The sequence below is a fragment of the Pseudorasbora parva genome, chromosome 9, assembly GCF_024679245.1.
Source record: "Pseudorasbora parva isolate DD20220531a chromosome 9, ASM2467924v1, whole genome shotgun sequence".
NCBI classification, from domain to species: Eukaryota; Metazoa; Chordata; class Actinopteri; order Cypriniformes; family Gobionidae; genus Pseudorasbora; species Pseudorasbora parva.
In genome coordinates this window covers 9,434,750-9,457,538 of record NC_090180.1, presented here as the reverse complement: position 1 = coordinate 9,457,538, position 22,789 = coordinate 9,434,750, and the positions used below count along the sequence as shown (strand labels likewise).

At 38.2% G+C, this 22,789-nt stretch overlaps 1 protein-coding gene across 3 annotated transcripts in view; it reads left to right on the top strand.

The window, feature by feature from the left end:
- The window catches only part of pde4ca (phosphodiesterase 4C, cAMP-specific a), a 48,179-nt gene that overhangs the window by 1,412 nt on the left and 23,978 nt on the right, over window positions 1-22,789 (top strand). The window contains exon 1 of one of the 3 annotated variants that reach the window (XM_067453762.1): window positions 1,443-2,066. The exons of 1 other annotated variant lie outside the window; for it this stretch is intronic. In XM_067453762.1, coding sequence (XP_067309863.1) covers window positions 1,852-2,066 — 215 coding nt within the window. In that variant the 5' untranslated portion in view covers window positions 1,443-1,851. Of the gene's footprint in view, window positions 1-1,442; window positions 2,067-19,481; window positions 20,121-22,789 lie in introns of those variants that run through there. One more of the 3 variants, XM_067453760.1, reaches the window with a different exon arrangement.

Here is a 22,789-nt window from a genome sequence, read left to right as displayed (position 1 = left end):
ACTTTTTTAATTATTTACCAAAATCACTTTTCAGGTAACTGTAGTATAACCAAAATCGAATCCTACCCTAACCCTAATGTAGTTAATCAATATTACTCAGTACTAAAATTACTTAAATTAAAAACAAATATGCTAGACCATTTCTTCATACATTTCCCCTCACTTTTCTGAGCTGTTTTTTTTTTTTTTACTTACAAATGAGGAGAACAATAGAAGCAATCGACCAACAAGAGGGCAATAGCATACAAGTGATGGTGGAACACTCTCAGTTAGTCTAGCACAGAGTACACACAGCAAGGTTTTAAAACAGAAACAAAATAAAAATAGAATAGGCTAGTTGCTAGTATTAATTAGTCAGGTGCTGAAGAAACAAATGTGTCTTTATAAAAAAAAAAACAGTTACTTTTATTTAGCTGGTACTTTTGATCAAGTTAATTTTTAGTGAGTAAATTAAGTCAGTTCCCCTCAAGTTCACACACATGTCCTAACAGAGTAACTACAAGTGTAGCTCATGATATAATCTATAAACATGATCCACTAATGTCTGGCAACCAGAAAGCATTCAAATGCATTTTGTGTTGATTTTGAGTATTCAAATACCAAATTCAAATTCAAATGTTTGGGCTAGGCAAGATTTGTGCAGTGTCTAATACTCACCAAGGCCGCATTGTGTTTGAAATGCAGTAACATTTATTTGAAATACAAACAATGACATGTTACTTCAATTCAAATGAACTGTTTTCTGTTTTAATATATTTTTAAAATGGAATTTATTCCTGTGATGGCAAAGCTGAATTTCCAGCCTCATACTCCAGTTTTCAGTGTCACATGATCCTTCAGAAATCATTCTAATATGATTATTTCCTGCTCATTTTTTTTTTTGAAAATGTAAGATTTTTGTGGGATATATTCCTTGATGAATAAAATGTTCAAAACAGTGTTCATGTGACTTTGAAATCTAACATTATAATAAATATCTTTACGGTCACTTTTTGAAGAGTTATTTTAATGGAAAAAAATAAAAGCTTGACCCCGAACGTGTATATTGAAAACCTATAAATAATTTTAATATTTAATATAAAGTTTCAATAAAAGCCAAAGGTTCGATATCTTGTTTTGTAATGCGTAAGACATTTGTATCTGAAGAATGCAAATCTTTTTTCGGTTGGCCACTGTATGCATACTGTTTTTGTATACACAACTCATCCGGCAGTCAAGGGATCACAGGGAACCTTTCCCCTCTGATAATCAAAGCCCATGGGGCCCGTGATAGAGGGCCATCGTGACATGAGCCATGCTCTCTGTCTGACTTTATCTGACTTTGCTTTTTATAGTCAGAGCTTTCATGTGACTTCTCCTGGTAAACCTAGAGCATGTGAAAGGCATACGCATTTCTCTGAGGAAATCTGAACGCAGCGATCAGCTCTGCGTTGCACCGCTTGTGCGTTGGTTTTTCAGCACACCAGGGGACTGGAACAGGAAGTCATTATAGACCAGTAAACACTGGACCTCGCACACTCAAAGTCTTAATGTGGAGGTGGGGCCACTTAGAGAGCTCTATCATAGAGTCCTCTCATTGTAAATCACACTGCCATATTTAGTCTGTTGGAGGGAAGTCTTCCAAGTTATGTAAACAAAGGGAGTTCACAAGGGGAGATGTTCCATTGCTATGATGGCTGGCTCCATTAATGCGCCTGTGATCTCTGAAGCAAGGCTGGATTTCTCAGCTCTAGTGAAGGGTGAGAGATGTAGACTGTGGTTTTAGTGTTGAGAAAGCAGTTTGAGTGAGCAACTCATGTCATGACTAGACAATCGTTCTGCCAGTTGTGAAGACACAGGAACTCTGCTGTCATGAGTGACCCGCTTGCAGAGTGTTCGGAAGAGGAGAGACCTCAGAGACCCTCGCATCTAAAGCTGAAGGGAAACTCTCCCACTGGCTCCCCCAAAATGTCTCCGCGGGACTCTCCTCGGAGTTCGCCCCGCAACTCGCCTCTGCTCTTCCGGAGGCTGATGATGAATCGCAGCATTGCTCTGCAGAGACGCTTCACTTTGGCTCACACTCCCAGGTAGGATCTGAATTCTTCTGCATCGTTTATTCAGCCTCTTACCGGGAGGCTTGGCTTCAAAAACACACACACACAGGAGTCTTGTGGCACAGGCACCTACGTAACAGCTCATCACATGGCAAATTTTGTGGCTGCTTGAGACATTCGCCCCCCCCGTCCAAAGTTTGTATTGATGCTAACACTTCTAGCTACAATTATAATCACTATAATCAAGGAGGTGGTTTGTCTGCTGTGTGGAAGCATAAAAAGATGTCTTTGTTTGGGAAGATGTCTTGACCTGAGGTATTTATTGTCAGCCTCTCTCAGCAGTGATCAAATGAACTGCTTTTTTTGCACGTAGTTATACTGGTTCTGTCTCTTAAGCCTGTTAAAGTCCAACCTGGCAGTAAAATTAACTATGAGCTCTTGACTTTTAAATATATAAGTGCATGTAAACAGACAGCAGTGCTAGAAGCACAAGTGACCTTTTTAGTGAAGTTCTTGTAGTATAGTTTTTGAAACTTGATAGAACCATGAAGTCAGCGTTTGTGTCAAATAATACTTGTTAGATTGCCAGCATGGCTTGTAACTTCTGCAAATGATTGCCTTTTGTGGCTTGACAGGGTTTTACTTTTGTCCATTTTAAATTACTACTGTTGATGCATTTTTTAATCGTTTCTGCTTATTCAGGTTGCATGTATTTGATCAGATATTTAGTTTTTTGTATTATTACAATGAAAAGTAACTTGTGTATTAAAATGTAATTTATTTTTGTGGGGGCAAAGCTGAATTTTCAGCATCATTAGTCCAGTCTTCAGTGTCACATGATCCTGCAGAAATCATTCTAATATGCTGATTGCGGCTCAAGAAACTGTATTTATATCAGTGATGAAAACAATGTGCTGCTTAATATTTTTATGGAAACAAAAAAACATTTTTAGTCAAGATTATTTGATGTAATATAGAAAGTAATAGAAAGTTCAAAAGAACAGCATTTAGTTGAAATAGAAATCTTTTGTAGCATTATAACTGTATTTGCTGTCACCTTTGATCATTTTAACGCCTGAATAGTAAAAGTTTCTTTTAAAACAATTACTGACGTGCTGACCCCGACTTTTAAACAGTAGTGTGTTGCAACTAATGCTAAATAGCAGATACTTCAACAAGATGTGAATGTTAAAAAAGATTATGCCTTTCTTTCTTTTTTGTAGTGTCCTCAAAACACTATGAAAGTGAAGAACTGTCAGTGGTTCAAACTAGTAATTGCCTGAGTTTTGAAGATTGACATAAATAAAACCCAATATAAACCCTAAAACTGCCCTTTTGGAAGCCATTGCCAAATACATCTCTAACGCCTGTGCCTTTGACGTGTTACAGCCTCTGTTTTGAGTTGTTTTTGTGTCTGTTAAACTTCCAAAAATTGAGGAAGTCAGAACCTTGAAACTCTGTAAACATCCCCAGCCATACACGCACATGCAATAAATGTTGAGAAATCATCAGCAGAGCTCACAGGAGGTGTTATACTTCAAAACTATGAAATAGACGTTACTTCAACAGTTCGAATATTTATTAACTGATTACAGTTATCAAGTATTTTGCCAAGAGGTGACCACAAGTGAACTCAGAAGTTGTTTATCAGAGGATAAATCTGCAAGAGAACAGTTTCAGCTAAAATGTTTAAACACGGGTCACTGTGTTCATGTCAGCTGGTTTGCGTGATGTAAGTGGAAAGAGTCAACCTGCCATCCGTCTAATGGACACTGAAACGGTTCTCTTGGCTGTGTGAACAGTGGAAGTCCACACAGGTCAAATGATTTGGGAGAAGAAAGAAACCTGCTGTTGGAGAATTATGGCAGGATGGTGTAGGAACAGGAACGATTAAACAAGCCATATCTCTGTCAGAATACTGTCCGCGAGAGATAAAGCAAATCAGCACAAGAGACTTTATTTAACGTTTAGTGTCAGGAACTTGAAAGTGTTTTTAACAAAAGTTACAGGATTAGAATAACAGCAGATCTGTTTGCTTTGAGAAGTTCTTCCACTGAGTGGTTAAATGCATCTTTTCTGGTTCTTAACTCCGCTAGAGGTTCATGCATCTCACCGTAGCAAATATTTTGACCCATGGATCCCTTCATATTTAGGGTGCTGCTGATTCTGTGCTATGCTGCACTTGCAAAGCATGTGAGTTCAGTGAACTAGCAAAATTTAATCTGTAGGTATTTTAGAGAAGAACTATAACTTCCCCTCATTTACCACCTGGATTTTGACCAACATAATTCTAAAAGTCTGTCTTTGTTATTGCTGCTGCTTTAACTTTTCAGAGATGCTCGATGTGTTTTGGATCCAGATCTTGTGTGTAAGGCTCACACTGCTCTTGACGTTCTTCTTGAGCGTTATGCTGTCATGTGCTGATCTTCCTTTCAAGACTGTTTGGCCAATATCAACAGCCTGAGTTCAAGCGCCTGCAGCAGCCCTCATCCTCCCTTACCCTCGCCTGACCCATAAACAGATCAACCCTAGCTTTCTCTCTCCTCCTGTCACTTACAGGCTGCCAAATCATCTGCACTTACTTTATAATGACTATAGGTTATTTTGTAGTAGGGTAGTTGATGAATACATTTTGTGTCTTGCTCAAAAATTTACACACCTCTTGCAGAGTCTGTGAAAACGTGAATAACTTTGACCCTGTTCAAAGTAAATAAATTGTACTTAATTTGTATTCCGGGGAAACACGCAAGTACCTTCTGTTGCTTCCAAAGGGCAGCTCTAAATCAAAATATTTGTATATAATTAAACAAAATAGGAAAATGTTGACATATTCATCCTGTTCGAAAGGTTTCACCATTTTTTATTTTTTTATTTTTTTTTAGGTTAATATTTTGTTAATAATTAGAATAGTCAAATCACAGGACAATTTCCACATTCACTTAGGTTTATGGACAGAATATAAGAAAAAAACGTTACAGTAAATGTCAACTGCTGTAAGATTGAAAGGGGGCTCTTTTGCAAGGGGAAATATTTTGTGTCCACCAGAGGGTAGAGCTGAGTAGCTTATCCTACCACTTACTTGACATTGTTGTCATTTTGTACATTTTGTAATAATCTTGTTCTATTAATACAGACCATGCAAGTCATCTCAGTCAGTAATTGTAAAGATTACCTTTCAGCGTTTTATGTTATGCATAATTTATAGCTACTGGAAATATTTTTATGAATTATGAACACAACAAAAATAAGATATTTTAAAGGTGTCATTAATTGGCTTGAAAAAATATATATAGACTGTTGTTTGAGGTCAACTAATTACGTTTGTGTGGTTTATACATTCAAGAACGTCATAACTAATAAGTAATAGGCTATTTTCTACACTGGTTTTGAGGATCTCTCCAAAACGCTGGGTTTTGATGGGCGTGCCGCACTTGAGACTTGGAAACAGGATTGGATAAGATTTGCATAATTAATGAGCTTCAGCTTCGCTGTCAGTTCAGTTCACAGGAGGGAGGGATTGTTTTGAAAGCGGCAACCAGAATGATTCTCTCGATCACAGGGCTCATAAACTTCTTTATCAAACACACACAATGATTTAATTCTCATCCACCCGCGGTTGATTGGAATATTATTTCTGTATTACTTGGCCCGCCCGATCGATGGATATAAGTGCGAATCATACACACTCGCGCCCACATCAAGAAAGGAATATTATTTCACTATTTGAGATTTATCGGCCTGCCGACGGGCTTACGTTTTGGTAAACATATAGCCCCGGGACTACTATTACATATAAAAACAGACATTTTACTCACATAAGTGTGTTGCACCATTCCTGTTGGATCAAATATAGAAAGCACAGCAATGTATCTGCAAATCCAGCACTTGAGACTTGTTTCCGTGGTGAAATGAAGCGAGCGCGTACATCGTCTTCCCCACATGAGCTGGAACTTCATTATAAATAAATGAAGTATCACACATTCCTAATATTATGATCCGAAGGAAGCTTATGCAACTTCTGTGTTCTTCCACAATATCTTGCTATCTTCTTCGGTTTGTTTATTGCTGCTGGCTAGCGTGATCCAAAGAGTCGGTGGCCAAGGCTACTGGATTACACGTGCTTATTATTCTGTAAAGGCGTGTTTCGTCTCATGATTACATCAGGATGAAGCACCCGATCGTTTTCTGGACCTGGTATCTATAAAAGCTTTTTTTGACTAACAAAGATGTTTTCAGCTCTGAAACTTACAGGATATTCTTATATTACCATGACCTTTTAAATACACTCCTGAACAAAATCTTAAGACCAGGGAATGCATTGCAAGTTTTACTTGTGGATAATTACTGGGTTGTAAGTGCTGCTTCAAAACTGCATTTAAAACTCAAACCGGCCGTTCATCAGCTGATCAAAAGTTTAAGACCATAGCCATAAAAAGGTCAAATCTGCACAAAAATATTGCTTTCATGTCATTGTCCTTCAAGCAGTCGTACAGTCAAGATCTCCTGATGGCAAAGGCAAAAAGGCTTTCTCTCTTTGAACGTGGCAGGATTGTTGAGCTGCACAAGCAAGGCCTTTCGCAGCGCGCCATCAGTGCTGAGGTTGGACGCAGTAAGACAGTCATTTTACATTTCTTAAAAAATCCTGAGTTATTGGACAAAAAAGTCAAGTGGTAGACCCAAAAAGATTTCACCTGCACTGAGCCGCAGGATCCGACGGGTTGTCCGTGAAGACACAGGTCGACTCTCAACCCAAATTAAGGCCCTCACTGATGCTGACTGCAGCCCAATAACCATAAGACGTCATCTGCTAGAGAAGGGCTTCAAGAACAAAAAACGTCTTCAAAGGCCACATCTTCTCCCACGAATTTGCATGGGAGCACCAAACATGGGACATTGAAAAGTGGATGAAAGTTTGAGCTGAGATGTTTTCTACGCGGCACAGTGGAGGAGGCTCCATCATGATCTGGGGTGCTTTTTCCTTCAATGGGAAAATGGAGCTTCAGGTTGTGCAGGGGCGTCAAATGGCGACTGGCTATGTGGATCTGTTGCAGCGGACATCCCTCTTGACTGAGGGCCTCCGTCTGTGCGGTAATGACTGGGTCTTTCAACAGGACAACGCTGCAATTCACAAAGCCCGCCTGACGAAGGACTTCTTCCAGGAGAATAACGTTGCTCTTTTGGACCATCCTACGTGTTACCGTGATCTAAATACCATTGAGAATATTTGGGTTAAGTTTACAAAAATGGATGTCAGTTCCAGACCGTGGATGATCTTCACCACATGGAGCAACATTCGCACCAGCCTCCTGGAAACAGTCGCATCAAGCATGCCAAAACGGGTTTTTGAAGTGATCAACAAGAACGGTGGTACTGTTTTTACACTTTTAGTACTGTTGTGCGTTTATTTTTGGGCTATGGTCTTAAACTTTTGATCAGCTGATGAACGGCCTGTTTGAGTTTAAATGCAGTTTTCAATAAATTGCCTACTCTCTATTTTTTGTCTCGTTCCTGTTTCTTCTTTTGGCATTTTGAATCAGCACTTACAACCCGGTTATGATCCACTAGTGCGAAATGGGTAAAACTTGCAATGCATTCCCTGGTCTTAAGATTTTGTTCAGGAGTGTATCAAAAGCTCAAGGGAAAGTTGATTTCTCAATTCATCACCTCTTTAAATTAAAAAGCTATAAAAAGAGCTTTTTTTAGCAAAGTACAAAAAGAGTTTAGGATGTTGAGCCGCTGTGTGTACATACCACCTCCCTTAATGTATTGGATTTAGTGACACCCAGTGTCATTATTTAGCTGCAGGCAGAGTTCAGTTAGTGTTGCATTTGGAAACAGGCCAGTGATGTGTAAGACTCATGTTATTACTTTTAGTGCACATGAAGATGGTAAAACAGAAAGTTGCAGATGTTGCGCCTCAGGACACCCCCCTGAAAAATACCTTATATACACATGCAAAAGTGCTGCAGAGTTTCTTTCTCTCTGTCCCGCTCTCCCCTTTCCTCCACTCTCTCTCTCTCTCTCTCTCTCTCTCGCTCTCTCTCTCTCTCTCTCTCTCCTCTCTCTCTCTCTCTCTCTCCTCTCTCTCTCTCTCTTCTCTCTCTCTCTCTCTCTCTCTCTCTCTCTCTCTCTCTCTCTCTCTCTCTCTCTCTCTCTCTCTCTCTCTCTCTCTCTCTCTCTCTCTCTCTCTCTCTCTCTCTCTCTCTCTCTCTCTCTCTCTCTCTCTATCAAAGGCTGGTTGTTTCAGGCCAGAGTTTAGTTTCAGAGCTTTGGATTCAGAGAATGGCACTAGGAGGCTGGATGGGACGACACACATTATGGAGCATCTGATGGGATTATGAGCCACAGATTTTCAGAATTTTATATTACTAATGAAATATCAGCAAAAAAACATTTGATGTTTAGAAACAATTTTTTTACTGGGCTATTTTTTCCCCTTTTTGCTCTTCCTTCAAGGACTCTGTGGGATCGAGCAGGGCAAATCTAAATCGACTTTCATCCAGGACTGAGGCTATGGTTGGCCTTTATGCTGGTGATATAGTGGTTATTTAAATTTATGTCAAGTTTGAGTGCCCAACAACAGAAACACTTGTGCGCTGCTGAGTTTTTGTTCAATATTCAAGATTGTCTGACCATGTTTCTCAGCGGATGGAGACACTGGGCACATAGTGGACAAGAGATCAAGAGTTAGTTGTCACGCTCTTGCGGTCTCATATTGAAAACACTTCTCAAGTTTTAATTGTAGTATTCAAAAGTTAATCCTCTCTCACAATGAACAAAGATCCTCGTTTCCCCAGGAAGACAATGCAGGTGAACTACTCAACGCGACGACACTCATGCATTGGGTATGTATAAGCAACAGAAGCAACAGTGAGGGTGCCTTCATCTTCACCTTCATTTAAATCGGTCATATGCTAATCTCACTTTTAAAACTTAAATTTTAAAATCCCATTGATTATATAATGACCTTAGTTGAACTTTGCTCAAGTGCACGTTACGTCATATCATTGTCCTATGATTTAAAAATAATTTTCGCTGTGTTGATAACACTGAAATAACTACAGAATGAGATTTGCTCTTCTGAATGTGGTGCTTTTCCAATGCTCAGCCCTGACAGATTTTTCTTGTGTAAGAAAGTCTTGAAGCAAACCAGTGCTCCCATCTCCACTGAATTTCTGACATCACTAATATCAACTCTGAAATGATGAGTGCACCGTCTAGAGGAGAGAGTTGCTCTGGAGTTACTTAGACTTCCCTCTTTTTCTGCAAGCACTGCATATACATAGTATCACAGTGTTAAAGCAAGCAGAGAGCAGCGCTGGCTGTTATGTGATGTGTTGTGTAGCTGCTATATCTGTGGCCTGGCCAGCCTGAGGCCAGTAGAGGTAGGGAATCGATGGCTCAGCCACTGTGTTGATGTTCGCCTGTGGCGGTCAGGCAGAGTCACGATGGGCAGACCCATCGCAACCTTACGCACCACAGTAACCTCTGTACTATCCAGCATGCCTGGCTTTATCTAATGTAAATGATGAGTAAATTACTCTATATGTGGTCTTTATGTAGAGTGTATGTTGTTCAAACACACATACGTTTGAATGAATGTTGAGACGTTTTCTGTTCTTTGGAAAAACTCTATGACAGAGATGCTTGAACTTATTTTCATCAACTGAAATCAGTTAAGGAATGCTCTGATTTGGACATTTTGAGCTTTACCAGCTACGCTTTATATTTTAAAGCTGATAACATGCATATCGGCCAGTAGTAGATATCAATCTAAATTGAGATTGCAAAAAAAGCCCTCTTCAGACAAAATTACTTTACAATTCAAAATTATGGGGTCTTGTTGTTGAAAGAAAGATATTTATTAAATTTAGCAAGGATGCATTCAAGTGACAGCACAGACTTTTACATTAGTTTCTGCAATTCTGCTTCTGCTATTCAGCAAAGAATCATGAAAAAATGTATGTTTCCATAAAAATATTAAGCGGCACAAATATTTTTTGGAGCACCAAATATGTATAATAGAATGATTTCTGAAGGATCATGTGATGCTGAAATTACATTTTAAAATATTGTTGTAAACAAATTCATAAAACATTAAATTGTACCAATCCCACACTTTTAAACAATACTGTATTATACTACAAAAATATATTAAACTATGTGAATATAAAAGAATAATAAATAAACAAAATCTTACAGGCTCTGTAACCGTTTTATCTGTGTTTAACAATAACTAGAAATCCCATGATCATGTGGCCATAATTTATCAGTTAAAATTTATTGGCCTGTTTTACTAATCTGACTTTTAGTAATAACCTTAAAAAGTCACATTTATCGTCGATGTGAAGTATTGTGCATCTCTTTATGAAGATACCAGTGATCACAGCCGCTATATGTGCCGTTATTTTATTGCTAAGCCTGAGTTGAATTTATCTCTTGTAAAGTAGATTCATTTGTGCCTCTTTGAAACACTGCCACTCTTCAATCTATGGCTCTCTAAAGGACCTGTCACAACTCCGCACTGCATATCACAATGTTACACTGTTCACAAGAGGCTTTTCACTCAGAGACAACACTCTTACTCTCCATGTGACTCAGACAAAGCTGTGACTTGTTTCCTAGATACGTCTCACCACAATAGCCATTTAAAGCAGGGCAGGGAGTGTTGTAGAGCATTAACATCAAAACAGAGGACTGGATATTTACCTCATCATTTCTTAGTTTTGTACCACATGTAGCGCAGACCTCCAACTATCTACACATTTATCTGGTGATAGATAAAATGCTGTCATTGAAGACACTTTAATAATGAAAATATTAAACTTTACTTAGACAATAATCATTTCAGGTCCTCAAATATATTGGGCTATAGGTCGTTCTAAACTTTTCAGTGACTCTTCGTGCGGGACACATCAGTAACATTGTTTCACCAGGCGTTCAGACAGCGGCAGGTGGCTGTCTGTATGAGGGAGTCATTGAATCATTATTTTAACCTATTCATTCAGGAACGCCATTACTGAGTGCTGCTTGACGAGAAACGGCTCTGCTGGGGTTTCGTTTGGAGCTATTTGTGGAGCAAAAACAGAAATTTGAGCAAAGCACTCAATACCTATTAACTTTGTTTACTGAGATGTTGTATAAAAGCAGCATCAAACTGACTAAGTATGGAAAGATATTTTCATGTCATATTCTTTTCACTAAGTTTAAGATATCTGGTTCAGTGTCGACTGTGTTTAAACATTGCTGCTGTTTGTGTACATAAGCCATTCACACAGAATGTGTTTTTAAGTGTGAGACACCGGAGTAAAATTAAACAACATTAAAGTCCAGCAACTTGTTTTTTTTAAATTGAACTATTTCAAGTTTGGGTGCAGCATCTACAGTGAATGCTCAAAACACATTCTGTGTGAACTGTCTGTCACTGTCTGATAACACTAAACTGAGCTAAAACTCAGAATGATTGGGCTTGCGCTGCATTTTATGTACGATTTTCTTAATTGCACTGGTTCGGCAAATAACTTTTACATCGCATCACATATTACAGTAGAACCATGATGAGTTGTTTCAAACGGATGTCGGAAGAGAAAGTCAAGTGAGGTGAACCAAAAACAGGACAACAGTGTCAGTAACCAGCGGACCCAAAAATAAAACCTCAGAGCTCAGAATAGTCGATAGGCGCTGATGCTGTGACTGGAGTCGCTGTGCGTCACTGTTCTGCTCCATATTTTCAGCATGGCTGCTTTCCCCAATGACTCCCACCGCTCATTGATCAGTCAGCCTCTCTCACTAATGCTGGAAACCCTGCCATCCCGTCTGCCCTTTCTCAGTTAAAAAAACAGCAATCTAATAGAAGCTGTGAGACCAGTTTTTTATACCTTGCTGTTTTTGGGTAGTGTTACAGTGCTCTTAGATTGCAGGCTGGTGACATCTACTGGTAAAATTATGTTACTGCTAAAATCACATGTCTGTGGACCTAGTATTATCAGCAGTGCAGTTGATACTCCAGATTCAAAGGTGTCTTCAACTAGCCTAAGCTGATCTTAGCTGGTCTTCAAGCCACTGTGCTCAACTGGTTTAGCTGAAAAGTGTCTAACACATCTCTAAAACCAGATAGAAGGCTTGTAAGATGTTTAGACGTTGTTTCCCTATAGTTTATTTTTATTTTTGATATGGTACTATGGTAATACTATTTTTGGACATGTACCATGCTATTACCATAGTATTCTTTTAAAGTACATTGGAGTATAAAGTATAGGCTAAGCAATGTTTGGCCTACATGCATGCACTGTGGTAAATACCAAAATAACACATTTTTATTATTAATACCATTTGACACAATCTATCTTGTTATCTTTGCTGTACTATAACCTATTTAAGAGAGGGATGGAGGGAGGGCTGAACTTCTGATTGAGTGGTTTAGGTTTGGTTTAACCACTGTTTCTCACCTGGTAGGAACATGGAGTGTGAGAAGAAACATCAACAAACCTAATTCTAAGTTTTTCTATGGCACAACATTTGTGCATAAAAGCTGTTGTTGCTTTAATTAAAGAATGCCTGAGAAAAGCGCATTGCCTGTTCAGTATCTGTGCTTAGATGAGATGTTGGGAGGATAAATGTCCGTGTCATCCCTTGTCAAAACATCCTATTGGAATTTCAGTTTGTTTTGTACGATCTTATTTGATTGTTAGAATGCTTTTGGACATACTGGTCAAAATTGTTGGTCCAAAATACTGGTCATATGTAGAATTTCAGTTGGTCCTGACTCCTGAAGGTTAAATGTATTTTTATTTATTTATATATTGCTATTAGAAACTAATCATAAACAATTAGTACAAATACAATAGGCCTTCTTTCACTTGGATATCCTCATTCTGTCTTTTTTTCTTATTCTAATATTGTTTTCATAAGTTGTTACAGAATAAAAAGTCTCGCATCATAAAAACAAACATTCTTGTCCTGTTACTCTTCAGATGCAAATGCACCAGTGCAAGGCTGCAAGCTGTTTTTCACTTCATTATATATAAATAAAGCGCAAAAGAAATTATGAGCGTGCAGTGCGTGTTCGCTTGGAAGAATTTGCAATGGATGTTTATTCATCAGGAGCAGTTTCCCTATTTCATTAACGGGTCATGTTAGTATTGTGTATTTACATGGTAACTGTTGTTTCCGTAACTCCAAAATGCCACTTTATTTTCACTTTGTGTTATTTTGTATAAATGACTCTGGTGACACATACCAACTTACTAAATTTATTCTATTAACAAAGATTAGTTTGGGACTGCTATTGTATTGCCTTTCCTTATAATATTGTGCCACTGGTTTAATATGTGGTCTTCCAGATTGTTACGTGTAGTTCATGTCTCACCAGCAGGGGATGCAGTAGTGTAATGCAAATACATCACATTATAAATGAATAAAAAGTCCATTTGCATGTCTGCCTGTTACCAAATCCAATAAAAGTATACCAATAACCGATATATAATCCTATTGATACATTTCTTAGCTCAAGACCAGTTGAAATATTGAAAGGCATCCTCACCCGAGAATTATGAGCGTAGCTACAATCACCTACGAGACCTGCTTCAGATTATTATTTTCCATTTTGTGAATAATTCTCTTTTTTTGGCAATGCTTTTCTGATCCTTAGCACGAGCCTCGGCGCTTTCAGCTGCCAGACAGACATGCTGTTAGCCAAGCATCACAGTGTGACAAGCCTGTGACGTCAACACAGTGATGCTTCATGCCTGCTATGACGTCTGGCTGGAGATTCATGCATCCTCTGAGTCTCAGTCCTGGCAAAAAAACATTTTGTTTGCCCACGGATAGTGCTGTTAAAGGGGTAGTTCACCCAAAAATAAAAATTATGCCATCGCTTACTCACCCAAACCTGTATGAGGTTCTTTCTTCTGTTGAACTCAAAAGAAGATATTTTGAAGAATGTTGTCAATGGTTATCGACAACTGGCAGAATCTCAGTTATTTGGTCAATTCAGGTTCATGTAGAGGTGAACTTATGAAATTAAGCCAAACCAAAGCAAAACAAAAAGATAGAGTCAGTACAAAAGCAGGGCCAAAAAGCTTGTCTGACTAGTTAATACATTCATTTAATAAATAACAGTAGAAATAGTTATTTTGTGAAATATGATTACAATTTAAAATGAACTGTTTTCTATTGTGTAAAATGTAATTTATTCCTGTGAAGGTAAAGCTGAATTTTCAGCATAATTATTCCAGACTTCAGTGCCACATGACCCTTAAAAAAAATCATGCTGATTTGATGCTCAAGAAACATTTCTTATCAGTAATGTTGAAAACCGTTGTGGGGCCTTTTTATTTTTTTGTGGAAATCATGTGTCAGGATTCTTTGGCAAGTTCAAAAGAATAGCATTTGTTTGAAATAATGAAATATTTTAAAAGTTAGAATTTAAAAGTTTAAAAAATGAAAGGTGATTTATGTGTTTTTTCTGTGCATAGATTAGGAGACAAAAACTGAAAAAGAGCAAATAATCTGTACCAGTACCAGCACTTCAGAGATGTTTGACAGGTGTAAAAACTGAGGTCTGTTTGCTATCTGAAGCTGATAGATTTCCAGGACACTGACTTAAAGTCTGACTCTGAACACTCACATTATAACCCTGAGTAATAAAAAAAGAAGAGCACTGAGGTGAGCACCGGAGAATTTTTCACTGTGCTGCAGAGCCAAGAATAATACTTAATTTTAGACATATCATCTTTACCCCGGGACTTTCATTCCTCGTATGGTGATCTGTTAAGAAACTTTCATTTTTCGCTGGGTTTCGATCCGTCATTGTGTTGTGGAAAAATATTTCATTAATTCTTAGAAAATCATAACTACATATGTTGTCATACTGACATTATCAACACAGCACCAGATCAATTTAAAGAGCCAAAGCATCAATGTCATGAATCTCTTTGTCGGGTTTTATTAAACTGGGTCGTTTTGAGTTGCAATTTTTCCTTGGATATCATATTTTAAAAGCAGATTCCAAACAGTCAAAAACCTCATGAAATATGTATTTTCTAAAACTTTCTCTTAAATCAACACAAAACCGCCAATTGGCTGCTCTTTCTTACAAAAAAGCCAGCTCTAAACAGCTCTGTGGATGATCTACAGCCTTCTGTTATTTGCAATATTTGAGTGCTAAAACATGCATTCTCCAGTTTGCCCATCATCATTTTCTGAGTCATGATTATGACATCCTAACAGACTGTTCTGACTGAAACATGTAGATAGTCCAAACAAGGCCATTTGCTTTAGCCAAAGATCTTTATCAGCCCTCATGCTGTCCAAATCATTAGCATACAGAAACAACTATCCTGGCCGTTTAAGTGCTTTGAGTGGATTCTTTGTTTAATCAGACAATATAATTTGTTCACAAATTATATTTAAATAATTAGAGAGGAAAACTACAATTGTAATATAAATGTAAGATGTAATGTAAATCAGGGGTTATAAACTCTGGCACTTGAGCTCCACTATCCTTCAGAGTTTTACCCAACTCTAAACAAACACAGTTAAACATGCTTATTGCATACTTAATTGCATACTGTTTGAAAACTGAATTTTGCAACATGACATCATGACTTTGCAAAAACATACATGGCACTTTCTAAAGCCAAGTGGCGTGTTATCTGTACTCATTTTGAGCTATTTGCGTGTATGTCTACACCGTGTGATTACGCGTGAATGTCTATGCCGAAACGAACCATTATGTGTGTGTGTGTGTGTGTGTGTGTGTGTGTGTGTGTGTGTGTGTGTGTGTGTGCGTGTGTGTGTGTGTGTGCGTGCGTGTGTGTGTGTGTCCACAATGTACATGGATTTATAAACATTAAAAAAAAAAGTTTTTTGAGAATGTAAAAATGCTGAATGTTTCTTCTAATGGGTAGGTTTAGGGGCAGAGGCTGTGTGTGAGTGTGCGTCTGAGTGTGAGTGTGAGTGTGCGTGTGCGTGTGTGTGTGTCTGTAATGGGTAGGGTTAGGGGTAGTGGCAGTGGCAGTGTAGGGGGATAGAATGAAACGGCGTTGATGAACACACTAAAAAGCGATTATGAGTCTTGATAACACGCCAAAATGGCATACAAATATGCGTGTCATACGTCATTTCATGAGATCAGTCTGGTATACTGGACATGTACAAGGGATGGATGCATTTATTCTTGGAGTGTTATCATTACTGGAAAAAGAAAAAGGGCCACAAGAAGCCATGGAAGTGATTTCCATACCACTCGTTTATTTTGCAGTCATTGCAAACTATTGTTTTACAACAGAGAAACCAGTTAAACCACTTTGTTTGAGGTGGCAATAGTAACATCATTTCACTACTCATCATAAGCTGGTCTCAAGTAATTAGATGCTCCTTGAAGTCCCTTAAGATGTCAACTAAACATGTAATCAATCAATAATGAATATGAAGACGATTAAAGGTAGACTAGGCATTTGTTTTATAAAGACTTTTTGTTATACTGGTTGAAACTTTCTTCACATCCTGATAACAATGAATAATATAAGTAGTCCAAATATTAAAACATGTACATAAACAAAATTACCCTGAGCAATTTGTCACAGGAACTTTTTTTCCACCCAGACTTGTTGCTGTCTGCATTTCCATCTCTGTCTAAAGTACCATGAAGATTAGTCCGGTGACGTAGCGCACAAAATAAAACGTAGCGCACAAAATACTGCGTGGAGTGACCCAATTAAAATGCTGCGTGAACTCCACCAATCAGCATGTTCAGGGGCCATGTCCCACCCCTGAAAGTTGCTGAACTTTGAAAAAGTACTACCTGGCAAGCAGGAACATTTTGAGGGGGCAATGTTTACTGTAATGAAGCAGCTGTAATCGTAACCGCTGGCGGAAGCAACGCTGGTGCACACACACACACACACATTCACGTTCCAGTTTCCGTCCCCCTACCGTTTTCTGCAGCAGAGGAGCGGGTGCACACGCGATCCTGATGGCACAGGCACATGTTGAATAATAATCCCCCTTCCTTCAGTATTCGCATCACAGGACAATTTATACATACATTATTTCAGTTATTCTGGTGTTTGTTAGCGGGAAGTGGAACATCATTTAGACACTGGTTCCTGCGGTTGAAACAGACATAGTGCCACTCCAAAGTCTGTGTAGTTCATGGGGAAAGTTTCTGAAATGTGCTTGTATATCTTCTTTGTAAGGACCAAAAATGTTCATCTGCAGCAGTCAGATGGTACTAGTAAGAGCTCAGTGGCCTGTTGCACAAAGCTGGTTTCAGTTGCTTGAAATTCTGGGTTCAGTTGTTTATTCTGGGTTAGAGATTTCGCAAACCCAAACTGGACCAATCAGCTGCAAGTAAAGAATCAATAAAGCCACACCCTCTGTTCCAAATTTGCAGTTTATAGTGAAAAACCGTTAGAGACAAAATTATTTTGGTGCTAATTATTTATTATATTTATATTATACAAATTATAATTACTTTTAATTAATATAATATATGAATATAATTATTATATTAATTGACAAGTAGCAAATATAAATATATAATACATGCATTCATAATTATTTTAAACAATGTGTATTCATTTGAGGTCTTTGTGGACCTATAATTATTAGGCATATTTCTTTGATTTTCAGCTGCCTTCTCAAACTGTTGCTGCAGCAGCAGTGTTTATTCCTGCTCTGTAAACACATTTAATTTCATGATCATTTTCAAAACGTTCTCTCAATCTTCAGAGGAGAAGTGAATTGTGCCCTCTCTCTTGCGAGAAGTGAATCTAACGGACACTGTGATTGGCTGTTTACGTGCACGTGTCACACTTTCAGGTTAGAGTTAATCGCTAACTCTGGATTAAACATGAGTTGACCGAAAAAGTTTATACTGCGCTTTGAGAGACCGTTGAACTTGATCTAAACCAGGTTGGATTTATCTGGATTTGTCAACTCTAAACCTACTCTGAAACTCAGCTAACTTCATGCAATGCAACAGGCCTCTGTTTGAGTTATTTACGTTTATTATTCTTATGTTATGTGCTTTGAGACATGAGACTTTAAGACATGAGATCGTTTGCAGAATCTGCTGTGCGCGTTTGGGTTTTTTGGAGGAGGCGTGGCTTTAGAGACGCTGTGAAAGGAGGGTGGGATCTTATGTTTTCAAAGCTAGTATGCTATTACTTGCTTCTCCCTCACTGCCTAGACTAGACTAGCTTTAATGTAAATATGAATGTAAACATCAGCACAGGAAGTTATATGCATGTCTCTTTAAATTCTTTGGCAGCATTAGCAGTTTTTCTGTTGTTATATTAGGTTCACTGTAGATCCTTGATGGGAAGAAATAGACCTGACATTTTTTGCCTTAAAGTTTTTGGTTCACATTTGCGTCTGGGGGTAAGGTTCAACCTAATATTCTAGCCAGATCGGCATGAAACGGAAGTTGCGATAGGCCTCTCTTCCCTTTTGATGTATATCTGAGAGAAACAGATTCTCAATAATGAAAAATGTTGGTCGGGACTTGATTTTGTCCATCAGGAATGTATTGGATGATTGCTGTGATGTCATGTGAGTGACAGGTTGTCCTACCCGTGCGCCAGTAAACACAACATCAAAGGAAAGAAGTGATGTCACTGCAAGAGGGAGGGGAAGTTGTTTGAATCAAAGATTACAAGGGCACATGCGTTAAAAAAATAAGGAATTAAGTTTGTGAAATGTAATAACATTTTTATTTATTTATTTTCTCTGTTGCGGTCAGTTTTTTCTTCCAGAAAAAAGGAACCAATTTGAGATTTCAAGTCACAGTTCATCACTTAGCACAGCGTTCGAGGCTCGACTCGTCAAGACTGTTTTCCAAGATGGCGCCTGTCCGTGAACGCAAAATGCACTGTGTTTATAAAGTATCTTCTTATTAAACTGTTTGTACGCTTACAAAATGTTTGCATGTAGGGACCCTTATTATGCTACTGTGGTAGTGTGAGGCTATTTTGAGCCTTGTTAGTGGTATTAACTAGCGATTTAATTTCACTTACCCTGTGCCCCATAGACAAGCACCATAAGCTAATCTGTTTTTAGAGCTTAAACTCTTTACATTCGATTTCCATGAAAATGCATCCCAGAGAACAATCTACTCTGTAACCATCTGTTAATTACCCCTAGGTTCATTTCTCACAGGAGTTGTCCTTTAAGATGTGAACCTTTTGTGTCTGTATCTAGGCAAGATTCCAGTATAGCTCCCAAATAGAAGACTGTCTTTGCAATGGAGATGTATTTACATTTTTACATTTTAATCTATTTTTGTTTCATTTTTCTTTATTTTTATATAAGTCAGCAACTTTAATCAGCTGCAGACAGAGCAAGAAAGAGTTAACGTCTCAAGGAGGCAGGAACTATGCTTTCTTTGGTCCCACCCTCTTTCTTGAGCGTGATCTCAGAGTAAGGCGAGCTCCAGCCGTGGGACAGCAGTGGGCCAAAAAGTCTAGCTAAAATATGGCACAGACTCTCCTACATGATTCCAGCTACCACACAAGAAGCAGAGTAGGACAGAAGCCTGAGGTACCGTCACTTAGAGGGGTCTACATGAGAAGTTAGACCGGAGCTGACCGAGCAGAAGATCCATGTGTAAATGCTGCCTGAGCATCTCTTTAAGTTGCACACATGCTTTCAGAGTGAAGCATGGGTTTTGACGAGGCTCGTCACTCAAGCTCACATCCCCGTTTACTCGCAGAGGTGTCGCAGAGGACGTGAGAGCTGATGGACTTTTAGAAGAGGATCGTGGATATCATGCTTTGCTTTTTCTCGTTGTCCTTCAGGTTTTCAGCTGAGATGTAACTATTAATCAGAGGCAATGAGGAGTCATTTTGATCCACGGACAATGTTTACCTAATAAAAGAGTGAAAAAAAAGTCTATTAAGGCGATTTCTGTAAAGGAATTACGTGAGAGACATCACTGGATGAGCGTGCCAGCAAGATGAGCGTACCGGCAAACTGTGGATTCTCTTTCTCAGCTGACCGGGCACTAAAGCCACGGAACTGGAATTTATATGGATCCCCATGTGCTGTCAACAGACCCATCGACATTGTGCAGAAACGCAGGCGGTAATAAACTTGATTTATATATGTGATTCTAGTCAACATTACTGTCAAATACAGTGGGGTCCAAAAGTCAGAGAATTAATAGTGAAAATACTCATGAATGCAACTTTTTTCCTTGCAGTTTATTATCAGAATAACAATCTCAGTGACAGATAAATTAAGAAATTAACATTTAAGCAGACACTTTATCCAAAGCGACTTACAACTGAGGAATAAAGGAAGCGCTCTATCATGAAGAGGCGAATAATCACAAAAAGTTCCTGAAATGTTACGTTTTTGACATTTGCTCTGACCCACGGAAACTCTTTTCAGACTGCCTCAGACAAGATCTACTAGTTCTCTTCAGCCTGATGGCAGTAAAGCACTATGATAAATGAGCAGTTATTCTTCCATGGTGTTGCATTACTCTGTGAGTGCAATCAGTGATCGTGAGAGTTCTCTGCTTTTGCATTTATTGTATCACAGTCTGGAAATCAGTTCATCTGTAACTGTTCCACCAAATGCCAAACAGCCTTGCTTACTGTTTCATTGAGAACATCTAGCATATAACGCCTCTAGTTCACCTAAAATCATGAGGACTTTTCTGAAGATTTTCTCTATAAACCATTAAGAAATATATATATATATATATATATATATATATATATATATATATATATATATATATATATATATATATATATATATATATATATATATATATATATATAATGACGAAAAAATAGCTTAGTCTTCTTTTTGTTTGTAACATTACCAGGACTATGCGTGTGGATTGTTACAGAAGTTAAAGCTGAAAGCTGAAATGTATTTTCTACTGCATTTTCGCTACCAAAAGGAACTGCAAAAATAACAACTGTTTTCAAACAGGTTTCCTGAATACTCGCCCTATTTGCCGTCGGTCAGACAAACAAAACGTCTTCGAACTCACACCACTGGTTGAGCCAGCGTTGCTGTGAAGGGATGCTGAAAAACAACTAAGCAAAGTTGTGATAGTAGAGAGTCAGTGTTGACACTTTTCATGGAAGTCAACATACAGCTGGCTTATTTTCTAACTCCTTTTTAATATTGACCCAGCAAAAGTAAAAAAAAAAATTAAAGCAGTGACAGAGAGTGGTGTTTCCATGTACATTTGTTCAGCTGCACACCATTATTCTTATAAAAAATACTTTCAGATAGAGCCCAGCATTTTTTTCTGTGAATGTTTGTCAGGATTTTCTTGTATATTGGATATAGAAAAATGGCACCATCTAATCATAATTTTCTTCATGGAAACGTCTAAAGAAAAATGACGAGACAGAATGTGCTATGTCCTGGTAGAATTGTAATTTTGTTAAAGAAGTAACTTAGGGATTTATGAAGTAAAGGGATTTATGAAGTAAAGAGGAAATCTGCTTTAGTCAGAGGGGTTTTTGATTTAAAGTGAACCATGAAGCCATGTCCTCCCACAGTATCAGCAAGGCTGCGCAGACCTAGTCTTGAGATAGTACACTCCTTTTGGACACACACACACACACACGTTTCCCACTTGCATAGCCATCAATGTCAGTGTTGACAGCAGGATTACAGATAAAAGAGGTATCTTTTCCATTTTCCCCCCCATTTATTTTCTTAGGCTTAATAAAGTACAGGACATTTGGGAGCTAGAGACTTGGATGAAAAATACAACTTTTATTACAACTGATTATTTTATTGGAAACTTAAGGGAGAATATTACTGAGGTGCTGTATATTGTACCATGCAAAAGCTAGTTCTGAAATATTGATTCCGATTTTAAGAACAAAATCTGAGGCCATTAAATTACAAGATACTTTGGCTTTTTATATCACAGTTGTGACTTTAAATTTTGTAGCTGCGGTTTTTATATATACCAATTGCACAATAGGACTTTTTTAATTGATTGACTGTTTTTCATAAATCTGACTTTATTTCTTCTTTTAAACTTTTGAGTTAGAAACAGGCTTTCATCCTTTGGAGATTAAGCGAAACTCCCACAGGACTTAACATTTCGAGCTTTACGAAACATCAGTTTTGTAGGCTATTTTATTACGTTGCTGTTTGTAAAACTGGTCATTAGAATCATTCAAATATCAAAGTTCAACTAAAACGTGCGATGGGCAATACCATAAAGCCCCTAACGTTTAAATGCATCACTCATTAGGACATTGTGTGTGCAGACATCTGCCTCTGCTCGTAATTCCTTCTTGTGTAGATTGTCAAGATCTGTAAACGGTTGTAAACCATTTGTAAACTGTTCAACATATTTTCTAGAGCCTCCTGTCCAGAAAAATGATTAGCGGATTATAGTCACTGGAGGCTGGGAGTGCCACGTCGTCCTCTGCCGTTAAATGTTAGCGGAGAGGTGCATGCAACACTACTAATCGCAACGGTATGGTTGGAGCATATTAAAGTTATTATCTAAGCACTTGGCCTTGTGCTGCTGAATTGTGTGACCTGACAGAAAATTGCTCTGTAATGAATATGTTGAATTGTGTTAGTGTTTTCTTAATCTTTATTAGAGAGTTTTCTGTAAAACATTCTTTGAGAATATCCATTTGTCTCTTTCTCTTGGCTGGTGTTTTGGCGGTGTTAGATTGCAATCGTCTGAACATCTGCAGCTCATTCTTCTTGCTTTTTTTTTTTTTTTTTTTTTTAAGTGAAATGTGTCACATGGG